The sequence below is a fragment of the Emys orbicularis genome, chromosome 4, assembly GCF_028017835.1.
Source record: "Emys orbicularis isolate rEmyOrb1 chromosome 4, rEmyOrb1.hap1, whole genome shotgun sequence".
Classification (NCBI taxonomy): Eukaryota; Metazoa; Chordata; order Testudines; family Emydidae; genus Emys; species Emys orbicularis.
In genome coordinates this window covers 128792958-128808706 of record NC_088686.1, presented here as the reverse complement: position 1 = coordinate 128808706, position 15749 = coordinate 128792958, and the positions used below count along the sequence as shown (strand labels likewise).

The 15749-nt window shown below is 57.4% G+C and overlaps 1 protein-coding gene across 1 annotated transcript in view; it reads right to left on the bottom strand.

Moving 5' to 3' along the window:
• The window catches only part of SHISA4 (shisa family member 4), a 53628-nt gene that overhangs the window by 15423 nt on the left and 22456 nt on the right, over positions 1-15749 (bottom strand). Inside the window, exon 2 of the mRNA XM_065404284.1 lies at positions 4546-4717. Coding sequence (XP_065260356.1) covers positions 4546-4717 — 172 coding nt within the window. The remainder of the gene's footprint in view (positions 1-4545; positions 4718-15749) is intronic.

Below are 15749 nucleotides of genomic sequence, written 5' to 3'. Positions count from 1 at the left end.
CCACCTGATGCTCTGGGCAGTGCTTTGATCGAGTAGAGGCTGCCTGTGCCATGAGTCACTGGAGACCTGGATCATAGCAGCAGTCAAAATCCTCCCAAAAGATTACAACGGAGAAGAGAAAGGCAGGCTTTGCAGAGCTCCCCTAATGTCTCTGTCCTGCACCTCAGCACAGTGGGCTTCATTCCACTCAGGGCTCCACTGCAGGGATGAGAGACCCACTGCCACTGGAGTTTGGAACCCACATGGGAATGGGCCGTGCACTGGAGCACACTGCATGCCATGCCCCGCCACCCCCTCCACGCACCGCTGCCTCCCCCCACATACACAGCCATGCACGACCATTCCCCCCCCCCACACCATGTACATGGCCACACACCACCGCCCCCCCATACACAGCCATGCCTCCCCATGTATACAGCCATGCACTGTGATACCCCCAAACATATATGGCCATGCACCACCGCATCCCCCATATACACGGCCATGCACTGCCGCCCCCCACACATACATAGCTCCCCAACCCCCAACATAAATGGCCATGCACAGAACATTCCCTCTCATACACAGCCAGGCACTGCTGCCCCCTCCACATACATGGCCATGCACCACCGGTGGCCTCCCATGCAGAGCCCTGCCCCAATGCTCCCTTTCCCTAAATGGCCACATGCTGCTGCCCCCTCCCCCCACACTACAGCCACTAACCAAGATGCCTCCCCAAACACAGCCCCACCCTTCCCTCGATATGGCCATACACTGCAACCCACCCACCCCCATGTACACAGCTACACACACACCTGCACTGGCTGCACGCACACACACACACACACACACACACACACACACACACACCAAGCAGACTGCAGGGGATCTTCAGTCCTGGGTGCTATCAGGTGCCAAGTCCCCTCTCCCTCCCTCCATCTCCTCCCCTCCTCCCTCAGCCCCTCCTTCAGCTCCTTCCCACCCTCCATCTCCAACCTGAATCCCCAGTCATCCCTCCCCTTTCGCTCTGCCTTTAACATGCCTCTCCCCTCACACAAATCCTCCCCTGAGTCTCCACCCCAACCCCCAAATGGGCAGCCTCCTCCCACTGCTCTCGCTTCCCCCTCTAGCCTGTCCACTGTGGTGATTCGCACACACTTGCTTGCCTTAGGGACCTTCTGGGCTTGTCACCATGGCTGGGTAGCCAACCAGTGAGGGCTGCAAACCATGCCCTCTTCCAGCCGTGGCTGGTGAGCAACCTGACCCCCAGCCTGAGCCCCAGGGCTGTGGCCATCCACGCACTCCTGGCCACCAGGCCACAGGGCAATGCACCCAGCAGGAGTGACGAAGACACAGCAGCCAAGCTACTTGACAGCACAGGTGTGCACAGCACAACACACCTGTGTAGAACCAATGTGAATGAAATTGTTTTTAGTTATTCACTGTACCATTGTAACTTTCATTACACTTGCCATTTTGCCTACATTGTAACTTTCATTACACTTGCCATTTTGCCTACATTGTAACATTGTAACTTCTGTGCAATATTGTAATTCAAAACCCATTTTAAAATGCTAACTCCATTTTGTAAAAGGCTTGTGCTGCAGCCTCCATTTTTGCAAGCCATACTGTAATTTTATTAGTCTAGTTGAGATGTGTGAATGAGGTATGTATGGGTGATAGAATCAACCTCCAGCACCAGCCCGTCCTGATGAGATAACGTTCAAATACCAACGGCTGAAGAACTAGACAACAGCCCTAACTCAAGCAAGAAGCATCCACCCTAAAAAGAAAAAAAACAACAGAAGGAAGATCAAAGCCAGGTCCCAGGCTGACAGTCACACCTGCAATTGACGGGTGATCAAGCACCAAACCCAGAGGCGGCGTGACACAGCAAGACCTAGAGACTTTGGATCCAAACTAAAAGCCTATAATAAAGGAAGGGTGAGATGAGAGACTTTGGGTAACGTTCTGCTATCAACATCAAGGAGCATCGGTGCGCGCCCGACAGAGACCCGGCTCCTCCTCGTGCTCAGCTTTCCTGGCCAGTTAGCTGCCACGAGCTCCGATCCCAAGCTGCGAACTCAAACTACAATCAGGACCGGTAACTATCCAGCAGCTGCAGAACATTTTGGTGTGTGTGTGTGTGTGTGAGTGTATGTGTATAAGCATTAAGGTATTTGCTAATAGTTACAGATTAATAATAAATGTGGCATCTTTGTCTTGACCCCTAAAACGATCCTGTGTAAGTTTGTGGGACAACACCTGCGCTCCGCTCTGCACAGGCTCCTGGATAAACACTGGGGCCAAATGCAAGGCTCACTCCTTATCTTCAAAGTCCTGCACTGGACTGTCCAAGAGCTCCCTCCCACTGCCAGATCCTACACTGTCACCACAGCTCACAGCATGGGAGCAACAGAAATGCCAAGCTCACAAGAGCAGGGGGAGGAGGGGAGGACTTGGCTACAAGGCTGGCTGCTGGGAGAGATCAGAACAAGCACCAATCTCAGCCACTTCTTCCCACAATCAAACCCAAGGAGCCTGGCACGGGGGGATTTAGATGTTGTGAGCACAATGCTAAGGAGGAGACAGTATTGAGACAGACAGAAGCCCTGTGGCCTCTCCTCCAGCCTCACCCTCCAGTTGGTCGACTCGACACTACTGGTCACACCAACCTTCTCACCCTCATCAGCTTATCCTGTGTGCTTGTGCCCTCACCCCATGCCTTCAGCCATCTTTCCCCCTTACTCTGGGTAGAGTCTAAGCATCGGGGCTGGGCAGGTGATGCTCCAGTCGTGCCCTGACCACTAGCCACAAGCGTTCAGTAATCACACCCATTAGAGACCCGCTGCAATAGCAGCTCACGTTACAAACTCGCCGCTGGATACTCATCTCTGTGTTGCACATGGAGGAACTCAAGGCAACGGCACTCCGCAAAGAGTCCCTGACTCAGCACTGCACTGTGGCCCATTTATCCCAGCTTCAGCAGCACAGCGAACCAGGCACAGTGGAATTCCCCTGGCATGGGGGGAAGCCCTGCAGAAGACAAGGCCTGTGTAATGGCTCTGCACCGCCCCTCACAGCTCTAAGGGGGCATGGCCAGAGCATTGGTGTGCTCTGCTTCCGTCTGTCAGGCACCAGGGCAGAGACAGGGACCACCCTACACTCTGCCAGGAAGAGGCCATCCACCAGAGTTGGAGGGAGGAACAGCCACCTTTGGTAGCACTGGCTACCCGATCAGCAAGCATGGTCCTGCCTCCATAAAGCCCTGGGATGAACTGTTATGCCCTCCTTTTTCTATCCACTCACAGGGTCATTATGGGCAACAGTCCTTCCATCCCCAGGGCCCTCACCTTTGCAGTGTTCTGGGGCTCAATCTTCCCCCACTTTACTCAGCATCTGTACGGAGCCACAGAGAGAGCTGGGGATACAGGATGGGCTGAAGGGCAGCAGTCACAGACATGGCCAGCCCCACCCATCCACATCAGAGACAGCCAGCCCCGGCTCTTCCGGCACCTGTCTGAGTTCAGCACCTGTCTGAGGAGCAGAGGCCAGCCCATGCAGAGCTGATGCTGGTGGGAAGCACTTTGAACAACTCACCTCCTCTGACCCCCTGCTATTGAAGGCATCTCCTGCAGGTTGTTACATCTGTCAGTGGCCTGGGGGTCCTTCTGGGCTCCTCAAAGACACTGGGTGCCCAAAGAGTCACAGCAGCAAATGCACCCACCTGCACCCCACTCCCCACATCCCCATGGCAGAGCTGGCCAAGGTGATGCCCAGGCCTGATTATCACAACTTGCTGCACCTGGGAATGAAAATGCAGAACCTGGAAAAGCTCCAAAATGCAGCAACCCACCTGTTCAGCGCACAGACCACCGTAAGCACGGTACCCTGGTTCCACTCTCTGTGCTGCCTCCCCACCCAATACAAAGCCGAGGGCAAGGTCTTTGTCAGAAGAGACAAAGCCCCGGAGCACCAGCCCTCAACACTTGAGAGTCACTTCCCCAGTGCAATCACCACCTCTCACGACAGCTACACCCCTGCAGCCATAACACCGTCAACAAACAGTGGGGATTCATTAGTGCAGGAGACAGAACTACCATGGGAGCCCGACCCAGACTGTGCAGCTACCTCCCAGAACAACACATCCAGAACTAGCTGCAGCACTCACCCCTTTCTCTCAGAGCTCCTCATACACACATGCATCAACACACGGCCACGCACCTGCTCCTACTTGGAGGAAGGGAGAGGAAGAGACATTGCTGCTTTTGCTATTTTTAACCTGTGGGAGGTAGGTGTCCAGATCCTGGGCTGGGGGCCAGCAGCCAAGCAGCTAGACAGAGAGTTGGTCACAGTGAGAGGAGAGATGTCAGAGGCCACAATACCCGAACTCTAGGCGGGGATGGCATGTGTCTTCAACTCCTGAAATTGGAGGCAGGAGTCTCAACCTCCAATCACCTGTCCATAACCCTATCAACACTCCCTCCCTGTGCCAGGACACAGTCGTTCCCAGTGGGACCAGTGTCCCCAGGCAGGAGCTCTGGCCAGGCTCCATGCCCCGCTCACCTGAAAGCAAGGCAGTGCTTCTGCTGCCTCTCCGTGATGAGCTTCAGGGGGTCGATGCAGCAGTAGCGCTGATAACAATTGCCGCAGCAAAAGGTGAAGAAGTTGCAGTCAAAGCCAGGGTGCCATGAGCCATTCTTGTCCAGGTACCACAGGCAGTCTTCATCCGCCAAGCCTGTGGAGAGAGAAGCCAGCTGTCAGACCCCCCGCACCCTTCAGAGCCCCCAGCCGGGGAGGGGCCCCACCTCTCCAACCCTCCAGTCCAGGAATTAGAATGCAGGCAGGGTCTGGGGAGCTCTAGACCAGGTCCAGTGTTCCTGCTGCCCTTTCCCAGTTCAGTGATGGTTGCAAAGAGGTGTCCAGAACAATACTGGCTCTTGCTGCAGCAGACTGCCATGGCCTCTGCTCAGGTTTTTCTGAGTGTTACCCACTGGGGAAGCATTCACGCTGCTTTCCAAGGACAAGTCCCTCAAGCTGGGCCTGTGCATGCAGAGTCACTGCCCGTCCAAGGTGGCAGGAGCAGGACGTTCACAGCTAATGGCATGGTTATTGGGGCACAGCTCAGAGGCCTGGCAGGGGATGAACTGCCCTCTCTGAAGACTAGAGCCTCTGGAGCAGTCCCTTTCTCACTGCCTTGCGTCAGGCTGGGGCATCCATCCTGGATGGGTTCCTGAGGTGAAGCACCTGGCAAGCATGGCCACTGAGACTCACATGGCAGCAGGCACCTTGTGTATAGAATATGGATTGGAACAGGGACTCCAGGCAAGCTCCGTCCTTCCCCCTCCCACCCATACTCATACCAGAGAACAGCACAAGGTAAAAACTTATCAGGACATCAGACAGGAAAGAAAAGCAGAGGCCTGCCTGGTTCCTCCTTCCAAAGAGAGTAGGGTTGTGAGTACGTGCTCATCAGGAGGGCGGACTGGGCCCCTCACGGGCACAGATCCATTAGACAGGGAGTGCTCACGACCCACTCACCATGGAGAGAGCCACTCCAACTCAGTGAACAACTGATTTTGCAGTTTGGTGGCTGAACCAGGGGGGTGGAATGGAGAGGCAGTGAGGTTCATTTCAAACCAATGTGTTTTGATGCCAGGATGCTCCCTTACACACACCTCCCCATACACAAGCTGTGCCAGAAACATCCCCACTCTGGGAGGTAGCCTAGGAGGTGGCTGTGTGATGCCACCATGTTACTATAACAACATTACTCTACTGGCATAAGGAAGTGGTGTCACCTTGAAAAATATGTGAAGGGGTTAAAAACCTCAAACCTAACCCTCGCTCCTAGTGCAAGGTACTCACTGAGGAGAGCTGGGGACATGGCTATTGGCACTCAGCCCTCCCTCCTAAATGGGGAGGCCCTGGCTTTACAGGAATGAGGATTCCAGGATTTCCCTGTTTATGTGAGCAGGGTCTGAATGAGCTCTCCCCGACATCTACTGATGCACTGAAGGAAAAGACTTCAGGACTTCAGACCATATTTGCACCCCAACTTTCTGTAGGTGATCAGCAGACCTGCTTTGCCAAAGTGATCAAGTGTGGGTGTTTTGGGTTAAAATTCACTTTAGTCTTGAATGCCATTATCCTTATTGTATGACTAAAGGGCAGCAGAACTTCATTGACCATGCCCTAATTGAGGGGATCACCCTACGTGTAGCTTCACTCCCTAAGTAGGGGGTAGTGCTGCCAAATCAAAGTAGAAACCAGACAGATGCTAACAGGTGTTCTTCTCTGGTGATGGGGAGTCCTTGAAGCTGTTTGACTTTCCTTTCCACAGTGTTAATGATAAAGCTGATCTCGCTTATGCATGGGTGGTGGGCAGGGCCGGTGCTACCATTTAGGCAAACTAGGCGGTTGCCTAGGGCGCCAGGATTTGGGGGCACCAAAAAGCGGTGCCCCCAATTTTTTTTACAGCGTTCTTACGCCCCCTCCCCGAGCGCGCGGTCGCTGCTCCACTTCTCCCACCTCCCAGGCTTGCAGCACCAATCAGCTGTTTGGCGCTGCAAGCCTGGGAGGGGAGGAGAATTAGAGCAGGGGCGGCGTGCTCGGGGAGGAGGCGGAGCAGAGGTGAGCTGGGGTGGGGAGCTGCCGCACGGCTCCCCGGGCCGGGGGGGTAGGGAGCTGCCGCGGGGGTGCCTCAGGGCGGGGGGGGGGAGCTGCCACAGGGCTCCCCACCCCAGCTCACCTCTGCTACGCCCCCTCCCCGAGCACGCCGTCGCTGCTCCCCTTCTCCCACCTCCCAGGCTTGCAGCACCAATCAGCTGTTTGGCGCCGCAAGCCTGGGAGGGGAGGAGAATTAGAGCGGTGGCGGCGTGCTCGGGGAGGAGGCAGAGCAGAGGTGAGCTGGGGTGGGGAGCTGCCGCACGGCTCCCCGGGGGGGGGGGAGCTGCCACGGGGGGGTGCCTCAGGGCGGAGGGGGGGCGGGGAGCTGCTGCAGGGCTGGGGGGGGGCGCAAGGTGGAAGTTTTGCCTAGGGTGCGAAACTTCCTTGCACCGGCCCTGGTGGCGGGTGAAGCTTCCCCTTGAGGAGGCTAGTTCCCTGCCTGCCTCTTCCGGCCAAGGACCTGCCCCCACTTGCTGCTCTCAGGCCCCCCTATTCGTGGTCCCAGCCAGAGGGGGGTGCTGAGAGCTCAGCCCCGGCCAGGGTTGGGACTGCAGCAGAGCTCTCTGTCCTGGCTGGAGCGCTGAGCCTGGAGCCTCTCCCCGGTTCCACCCCTTCTCCCGCAGCCCCACACTGTTCCACCCATGGCCCTGCCCCCGTTCTGCCCCCGCTCGCCTCTTCTCCCCTTCCCCCCCCGAGACCAGATAGGCTCTGTGCCCCACCGTGGCTCTAGAGCCACAGCAGGGAGTGAGAGCTCCTCCAGCCCTGGGCCTGTGCCGGGAGATTTTCAGGGGGCTCCAAATCCGCCACTGCCTCCGCTCATTGGCGCAAGGTTTGGGGAGGCTTAGTCCCTGGCCTCCATTACATACCACCTATGCACTCATGTAAGAGTCTTTGTTTCTGATCAGGGATTACTAGAGCTGAAATCACTGATGACACGGGTAGGGGACTGAACCTTAGACATGGGGTGGGGTCACTGTTACAATGAAAGACAGTGGAGAGGTTGCAGCAGCAGTGAGGTTCCCCATTACCCAGTGAAACCACTAAGAACTCACTGGGCTAAGTGGTGAAATCTCAGAATACAGTATTTCAGGTAGAGGCAGAGACGGCAGTGAGTGGCACGCACCCCCGAATACTGAGACTTCACTGACCTCTGTTTTGTAATGTTAAGAAAACCCCTAGATATTGAACCCAGCGATTGAGAAAAGAAAACTAAGGCAGGGGAGGGAAGTTAACATGTTAAGGGCTGTTATAAAGAGGATGGTGATCAATTGTTCTGCATGACCACTGGAAATAGGACAAGAAGTAATGGCCTTAACCTGCAGCCAGGGAGATTTAGGTTAGATATTAGGAAAAAATTTCGAACTGTACAGATAGCAGCACTGGAACAGGCTCCCAAGGGAGGTCACGGCATCCCCCCACTGCAGATTTTTAAGAACAGGTTAGACACTCATCTGTCAGGGGTGGTCCAGGTTTACTTGGTCCTACCTCAGCACAGGGGACAGGACTTGACTTCTCAAGGTCCAATGTCCCTTACAGTCCTACATTTCTATGACTCTATGGGGGCTGGGGGTTATGGCTCTGGGTGCCACACACCGGGTGTGGAGCAAGGTGGGGCTGTGATTGCACTTCAAGTATGAGCCCTTTTCTGGCCAGAGGCCTTATTGGTACCAACTGGGAGGTGGGAGGGCGTGCCCGCCCACTTCTAAAGGCCCCTCCCCCAGCCTAGCGGGAGGGACCACTGGACCCAGGAACCAACTAAATCCTTGGGACAACGAATGAAAAAACAGGAGTGGAATGACAGTCAAAGGTTCAAAAGCAGGGTGCCGGATGGGGACACCGAGCAGAGAACCCCGGACAGCACCCACTGCTCCTCAAAGGTGTCAAGGGAGCCAGCGGACGCTGCCCAGTGGAACTCTGCCCGGAGACGTGAGACCAGGGAAGTACGGAAATAGGCCCCACAGTCGCAGAGCACCCCCTCGTCCAACATCCTCTCCCTGGTATTGTAGATGGTGAGCTGGCAGGAGGAGGTTGACGAGGAGGTCTCGCGACTTGGTGGGGCCACGGATAGGGTGTGCATAAATGAACAGGTGTGGGGAAAAGTGCAGCCAGAACCTCAACAAGAGGTTCTGGAGGAGCCGGAACAGGGGCTGCAACCTGGCGCACTCGAGGTAGGCGTGCGCCAGGGTCTCCCTCACGCTGCAGAATGGGCAGGCCTCGGGAATAGGGGTGAACCGCGCCAGGTACACGCCCGTGCTCACGGCTCCGTGAAGGAGCCGCCAACCAATGTCCCCGGCGGGCCGTGGGACTAAGGTGGAATAAAGGCTGGCCCACCGGGGCTCCTCACCCTCCACAGGCATTAAGTAATCCCGCCATTTGGTGTCAGGGCGGGACGCGAGGGTGAGGAGATGCAACGTGTGGAGCACGAGCGTGTACAGGTGGTCTCTGGGCGCGGTTCGGAACCGGACCGGCTGCAGGGCGTGCAGCCGGCTCGGAGTATGGGAGCGGGGAAGCCGGGGGGGCTCGCGGAATAGGGGCCCGATAAAAAGATCCGGAGGGCCCGGGGTGAGGGGTGGGCGGGGAGCGCCCTCTCGCAGGGCCCGCCACAGGAAGCTGAGAGAAGGGGGCGACAAGGCAGCGCCCACCTCCTGGAGTACATGCAGAGGGGTCGAAAGGGTGGAGAGCCCCATGCGCCGGCCGAGCGCGTGGGGATCCACCCAGTCCCCCCTGGCGTAGTCCAGGAGGTCTCCGACCCTGGTGGTTTCTGCCAGGACCAACCTCCGGCCCACCGAGGGAGACTCCGCCACCTGCACACGGAGATCGGGGTTGTGCAGCAGGGGCTCCGCGAGGAGGTCCGTGCCCTCGGTGGCCACAATGGACCTGGTCGCCGAAAAAAGCTTCCAGGTCTGGAGGAGGTCCTGGTAGAAGACCGGCAGCTCCGAGAGGTCTCGCGGAAGACCTCTCGGGTGAAGGAAAAGGAGCTGCCGGTCGTATTGGAGCCCTCGGAGGCGGCGGCGGAAGGCGTGCGCTAACGTGCTCCACGCCGGACTACCTGCACCATAAAGGAGCCTCTGCAGGGCCTGGAGGCGGAAGACATGGACCTGGCTACGAAGGCAGACCAGGCCCTGTCCTCCCTCCTCCAGGGGAAGACTCAGAACCCCTGCAGAGACCCAGTGCAGTCCCGGCCAGAAAAACTCCAGGGCCGTCCTCTGGAGCCTGGCCAGGAGCCCCGGGGCCGGGCTCAGGGTGTTGAGCCGGTGCCAGAGCATGGACAGGACGAGCTGGTTCAGCACCAGCGCCCTCCCTCGCAGGGAGAGACACCGGAGCAGTCCTGTCCATCTCCGCAGCCGCTCACCCACCCTGACCTCTAAATCCTGCCAGTTCTCCGGCGGAGAAGGATGCGTGGCAGAAAGGTAAACGCCGAGATAGAGCAGCGGACCCGCGCTCCACCGAATGGCTCGAAGCGCGGGTGGGAGGGAGCTCGCCTGCCACCCGTCCCCGACCACCAGGCCAGAGCTCTTGACCCAGTTGACCCGGGCGGAGGAGGCCGCCGAGTAAACGGCCTGGCAGGCCTCCACCCGCACCAGGTCGCCCGGGTCCTGGACCACGAGGAGCACATCGTCGGCGTACGCCGACAGGACCAGCCGCAGCTCCGGCTCCCGAAGCACCAACCCTGCCAGCCTCCGGCGGAGGAGGCAGAGGAAGGGCTCAATCGCCAGAGCGTACAGCTGACCCGAGAGGGCGCACCCCTGCCGTACTCCCCGCCCGAAGCTGACCGGCTCGGTCAGGGTCCAGTTGAGCCTGACCAGACACTCCGCCTCAGCGTACAGCACCTGGAGAAAACCCACAAACTGGGGCCCGAAGCCGAACGCCCGCAGAGTGCCCATGAGATACCCGTGGTCCATCCTGTCGAACGCCTTCTCCTGGTCCAGGGACAGGAGGGCGAACGACAGACCATCCCTACGCCCCAGCTCTAAAAGGTCCCGAACCAAGTACAGATTATTAAAGATGCTCCGGCCCGGGACGGTGTAGGTCTGGTCAGGATGGACCACGTCCGCCAGCACGGACCCCAGCCACAGCGAGATGGCTCAGTGCAGATCCTGTTAAAAAGCCCACGCAACACTGCTAACCTAGGGGATTTTATCCCAACCCTAAAGCCTTACAATCTCCCAAGTGTGTTTTTAGCCCCCTAGTTGCGGGGGCCTGAGGATGGCAGCCCTAAATGCTCAGGAACCAAGGCAAAGAACCCCAGCATCTAGTATGTTCTGAAATCTGATGATTTGGGGGCCTGCCTGCTGACGGCTGAACACTTGGGGCTGGCAACTCTGCGGCCCTTGGCCTTCCCAGAGCTCCTGGAGGTGCCCTTTAGCCTGCATCGTGCTGAGGCTGCAGCGTGTCCAGTGACACCCACAGAGCCAGCACCAGCTCCTCTTTCAGGAACTCCGCTGCTGCTGAGCCTGCTCTATTTACGGCCTGCAGCTGGCACAGCTGACCAGTGCTTTCTGAAGCCATCTGGGAGCAGAGGTTGGAAATAGTACTCCCTGGGAAATGGAGCCAGGAAGTTTGCTGCTATGCTGGACAGGTGCTGGGCTTTGGGAAGGCTATAGCATGAGGCTACGTCCCAGCACAGTGCTGTGCTGCAGGAAGCCACATGGATGATTTCCCTCCCTGATGCCTCTATGCCCTGTCACGGTTCATTAGCCTTGCTGAGAGCAAGGGTCTGGGAAGGGAGCAGTGATGGAGCTTGGAAGAGAATCTCCTAAAGAACTGGCAACAGCAGCGGATTACCACACAGGCCAATGGGACCCATGCCCAAGGGCCCCGGCCAATTTGGCAGCCCCAGCAGGATTGCTGGAACTCCATCCCTCCCCTCCGCCCTGATCCTCCTCTCCCCCACCCCTGCTCTGCTTCTTCTCTCCCCCCAGCCTCCCGGAGCCCCGCTGCCCTGCTTCTCCTCTTCCCTCCTGGTCAGGCCAGAAGCCAGAGCCCGGCTGTAGTGGGGTGAGTATATTCCCCACGCATGGAGCTGGATGAGCCGCTCACCCAAGCCCGCTCCCCAGGCCCTCTTCTCCCCCGCGCATGGACCTGGTCCGAGCCTCTCTCCCCGATGCCCCCCATGTGGATGTGGCCCTCTCCCCTCTCCCCCTCCCCACCCTGTCCCAAGCCACTTCCCCAGTCCCCTTGGTTCTGAGCCCTTCTCCCCCGCCCAGGGCTGGCCTTCAAGAAAACAGCACTCCTAGCCCCTGTGGGCAGGGCACCCCCCCCCCCCACATTGCCCCTGGCCCCTGTGAGCTCAACCCTGCCCCCTTCTGTGCCCCTAACCCCTGCACTGTTCCCCCTTTGTCCCTAATCCCTGCACCCCAATCCCTGTACCCCTAACCCCTGCCCCCTCTTACATCCCTAACCCCTGCACCACCCTCCTGCACCCACGTGGGGAAGCTGACCTGGATGCATGGAGCAGCTGGCATTGCTGCTTGCTCCCCGCTCAAATGCCGCTTCTCCTCATGGACCCCTAGGGGGATGTGAGGGGGGGAACGAGGAGCAACATCTGGGCTCCCTTCATCCAGGTCACTTACCCGACCTGGGCTGCGTAAGAGGAGAGAAAAAAGCAGCAGCCCCTGATTCTCGCCTCCCAGCACAGCCCAGGTGGGGGAAAGTGACCTGAATGAATGAATTGGTGTTGCTCTTCACTCCCCCCAACCCCCTAGGGGGGTGCCAGAAAACTTTGGGGGCGAGCAGTATGTGTGTGTCACTGCTCACTCCCCCCATATTCCTCTGCTGGGAGGAAGCCCAGAGAAATCTGGGCGCCCCCAGATGCAGCACTCTTCTGCCAGCTGGGAACAGTTTCTGACTCCACACCAGCAGTGCACCTGCTTGATTATGGCACCCTTGGGAAGTCGCCGGGGTGGCCCACCCTTAAGGCCAGTCCTGCCCCCCCCTCCCGTGTGGACCTGGCTTGAGCCCCTCTCCTGAGCCCCTGCCCTGCACAGACCTGGCCCAAACCCTCCTCCCACTGCTCGATCCCCTGTACCCCACCACTCACCCCCCAGCCCCTTTTTCACAAAACTGGGCATTTGTCCCGTGTGCTCTTGCCAACTGATGATCAGTTGGTAAGAGCACACAGCACAAATGCCCAGTTTTGCCAAAAAAGTCGGGACATCTGTGGCAGGGTTAAAAAGGGGACTGTCCCAGACAAAACGGGATGTATGGTCACCCTAGGCTGTAGTAAGAGGTACCCAGGTAGCCCGGGCAGCTGTGGGGAGCCCCAGGCTCTCCACCTGCCCTGGGTGAGGTGCTGGGATGCCAGCATCCCTGTCCCCCAGGGTGCACCACCCAGGGCAGGTGGAGGGTCCAGGGCTCACCACAGTGGCTCAGACTCCCTGGGCAGCTCTTACCACCAACCAGCTTTTGTCCAGGCCAGAAGGCGGAACCATGGGGGAAGGGGAGGAGCAGGGGGCAGGCCCCAGGCAGGGAGTGTGGGGGGTCGGGCCCAAATGTTCTTTGTGCCCAGAGCACAAAGAATCTAAATCCAGCTCTGGCTGGCAAGAAGTCAGACTATATGATCATAATGGTTCCTTGTGGGCTTAACTTCTATGACAGCCAGCTCAGTGACCACAGGAGCTGGACAGGCTATTCAACTGAGATGAATAACTGCAAACCAACATGGGCATGAGGCATAGCAGAACACCACTGAACATTTGTGCACTGAGTGTGGCTGCACTGCCTTGGGTTGAGATTGATTGATCTATCCTCATGCTGCAACAGAGACAAACCCATAGGTATTTCTGAGGCAGCTAGACCTTGGAATTTGAAGGAGCACCACAGGGAGACAGAACACCAAGCAGTGTCACATACTGCCTAATACAATGTACAGTGAAGCCCATTCTGAATAGTCACTGGAGGGCCTGCTAGCTTTCTGGAGCACTGCAAGGACCATGTTGCTGTACACACAGATGCCTACTGCATTTCAGCATGACATCATCCCCCTGCATAAAACCTTATTCCTGTGCAGGTAGGGGTTACCATAAAGGCTGGGAAGTTCTTAGCTAAGGAGCCTACATCCAGCTTTACAGACTAAGGGCTGGTCTACACTGCCGCGCTAGTTCGGCGGCTGGGGATCGAAGTTCCGGGTTCGATTTATCGCGTCTGGTGTGGACGCGATAAATCGAACCAGGAAGTGCTCGCCGTCGACTGCGGTACTCCAGCTAGACGAGAGGAGTACCGCGGAGTCGACGGGGAGCCTGCCTGCCGCGTGTGGACCGCGTCTGAACCGCGGTAAGTTCGAAGTAAGGTATGTCGAATTCAGCTACGTTATTCACGTAGCTGAATTTGCGTACCTTACTTCGACTTGGGAGGTAAGTGTAGACCAAGCCTTAGTGTAACACCGACAGACCCCAGTCATCAGCGGGCGGGACCGAACCTGGGACTCTGGAGCTTAGTGCATGAGCCTCTACTGCATCAGCTAAAAGCCACATGGCTGTTAGCTAAGGCTGTAGAGCGAACTTATTAATCTCTCTCTAAGGGTATGTCTACACTACAAGAGTAGTTCGATTTCACTTAAATCGAATATGTGGAATCGATATTACAAAGTCGAACGTGTGTGTCCACACTAAGGACAGTAATTCGACTTTGTGAGACTTTGTGCGTCCACACTAACGGGGCAAGCGTCGACATTGGAAGCGGTGCACTGTGGGCAGCTATCCCACAGTTCCTGCAGTCCCCGCTGCCCATTGGAATTCTGGGTCGAGCCCCAAATGCCTTCTGGGTAAAAAAATGTGTCGAGGGTGCTTTTGGGTACCTGTCGTCATCCGTCCGTCACTCCCGCCCTCCCTCCCTCCCTGAAAGCGCCGGCGGGAAATCAGTTCGCGCACTTTTCTGATCAGCAGTGCGAGCATGGATCCCGCTGCGACCATCGCTGCAGTTGTGGCCGTTCTCAACGCCTCGCAGCTTCTCATCCACCTTTACCAGAGGCAGATGCAGAGAAATCAGGAGAGGAGGCTACGGCACCACCGTGAGGGCCTGAAGTCGGAGAGTAGCTCAGAGCTCTCAGAAACCACGAGACCCTGCGCCCAGGACATCACGGTGGCAATGGGTCTTGTGGATATTGTGGAACGGCGATTCTGGGCCCTGCAAACAAGCACGGACTGGTGGGACCGCATAGTGCTGCAGGTCTGGGATGAATCCCAGTGGCTGCGAAACTTTCGCATGCGGAAGGGGACTTTCCTCGAACTTTGTGAGTTGCTGTCCCCTGCCCTGAAGCGCCAGGACACCCGGATGCGAGCAGCCCTGACTGTCCAGAAGCGAGTGGCCATAGCCCTCTGGAAGCTTGCAACGCCAGACAGCTACCGGTCAGTCGCGAACCACTTTGGTGTGGGCAAGTCTACCGTGGGGGTTGTTGTCATGCAAGTAGCCAAGGCAATCGTCAAGGTACTGCTATCAAAGGTAGTGACCCTGGGAAACGTGGAGCTCATCATAGATGGCTTTGCCGCGATGGGATTCCCAAACTGCGGTGGGGCTATAGATGGGACTCACATCCCTATCCTGGGACCGGACCACCAGGCCAGCCAGTACATTAACAGAAAGGGCTACTTTTCAATGGTGCTGCAAGCACTGGTGGACCACAGGGGACGTTTTACAAACATCAACGTCGGATGGCCGGGCAAGGTTCATGACGCTCGCGTTTTCAGGAACTCTGGTCTGTTTAGACGGCTGCAGGAAGGTCTTTACTTCCCGGAGCACAAAATAAGTCTTGGGGATGTGGAGATGCCTACAGTGATCCTCGGGGACCCTGCATACCCGCTAATGCCCTGGCTCATGAAGCCCTATACTGGCGCCCTGGACTCAGAAAAAGAACTTTTCAACTACCGTTTGAGCAGGTGCAGAATGGTGATGGAGTGTGCCTTTGGCCGTCTCAAGGGGAGATGGAGAAGCTTACTCACTCGCTGTGATCTCAGCGAAACCAATATCCCCATTGTGATAGCTGCTTGCTGTGTGCTCCACAATCAGTGTGAGAGCAAGGGGGAGACCTTTATGGCGGGGTGGGAGGTTGAGGCAAATAGCCTGGCTGCTGATTACGCCCAGCCAGACAGCCGGGCGATTAGAAG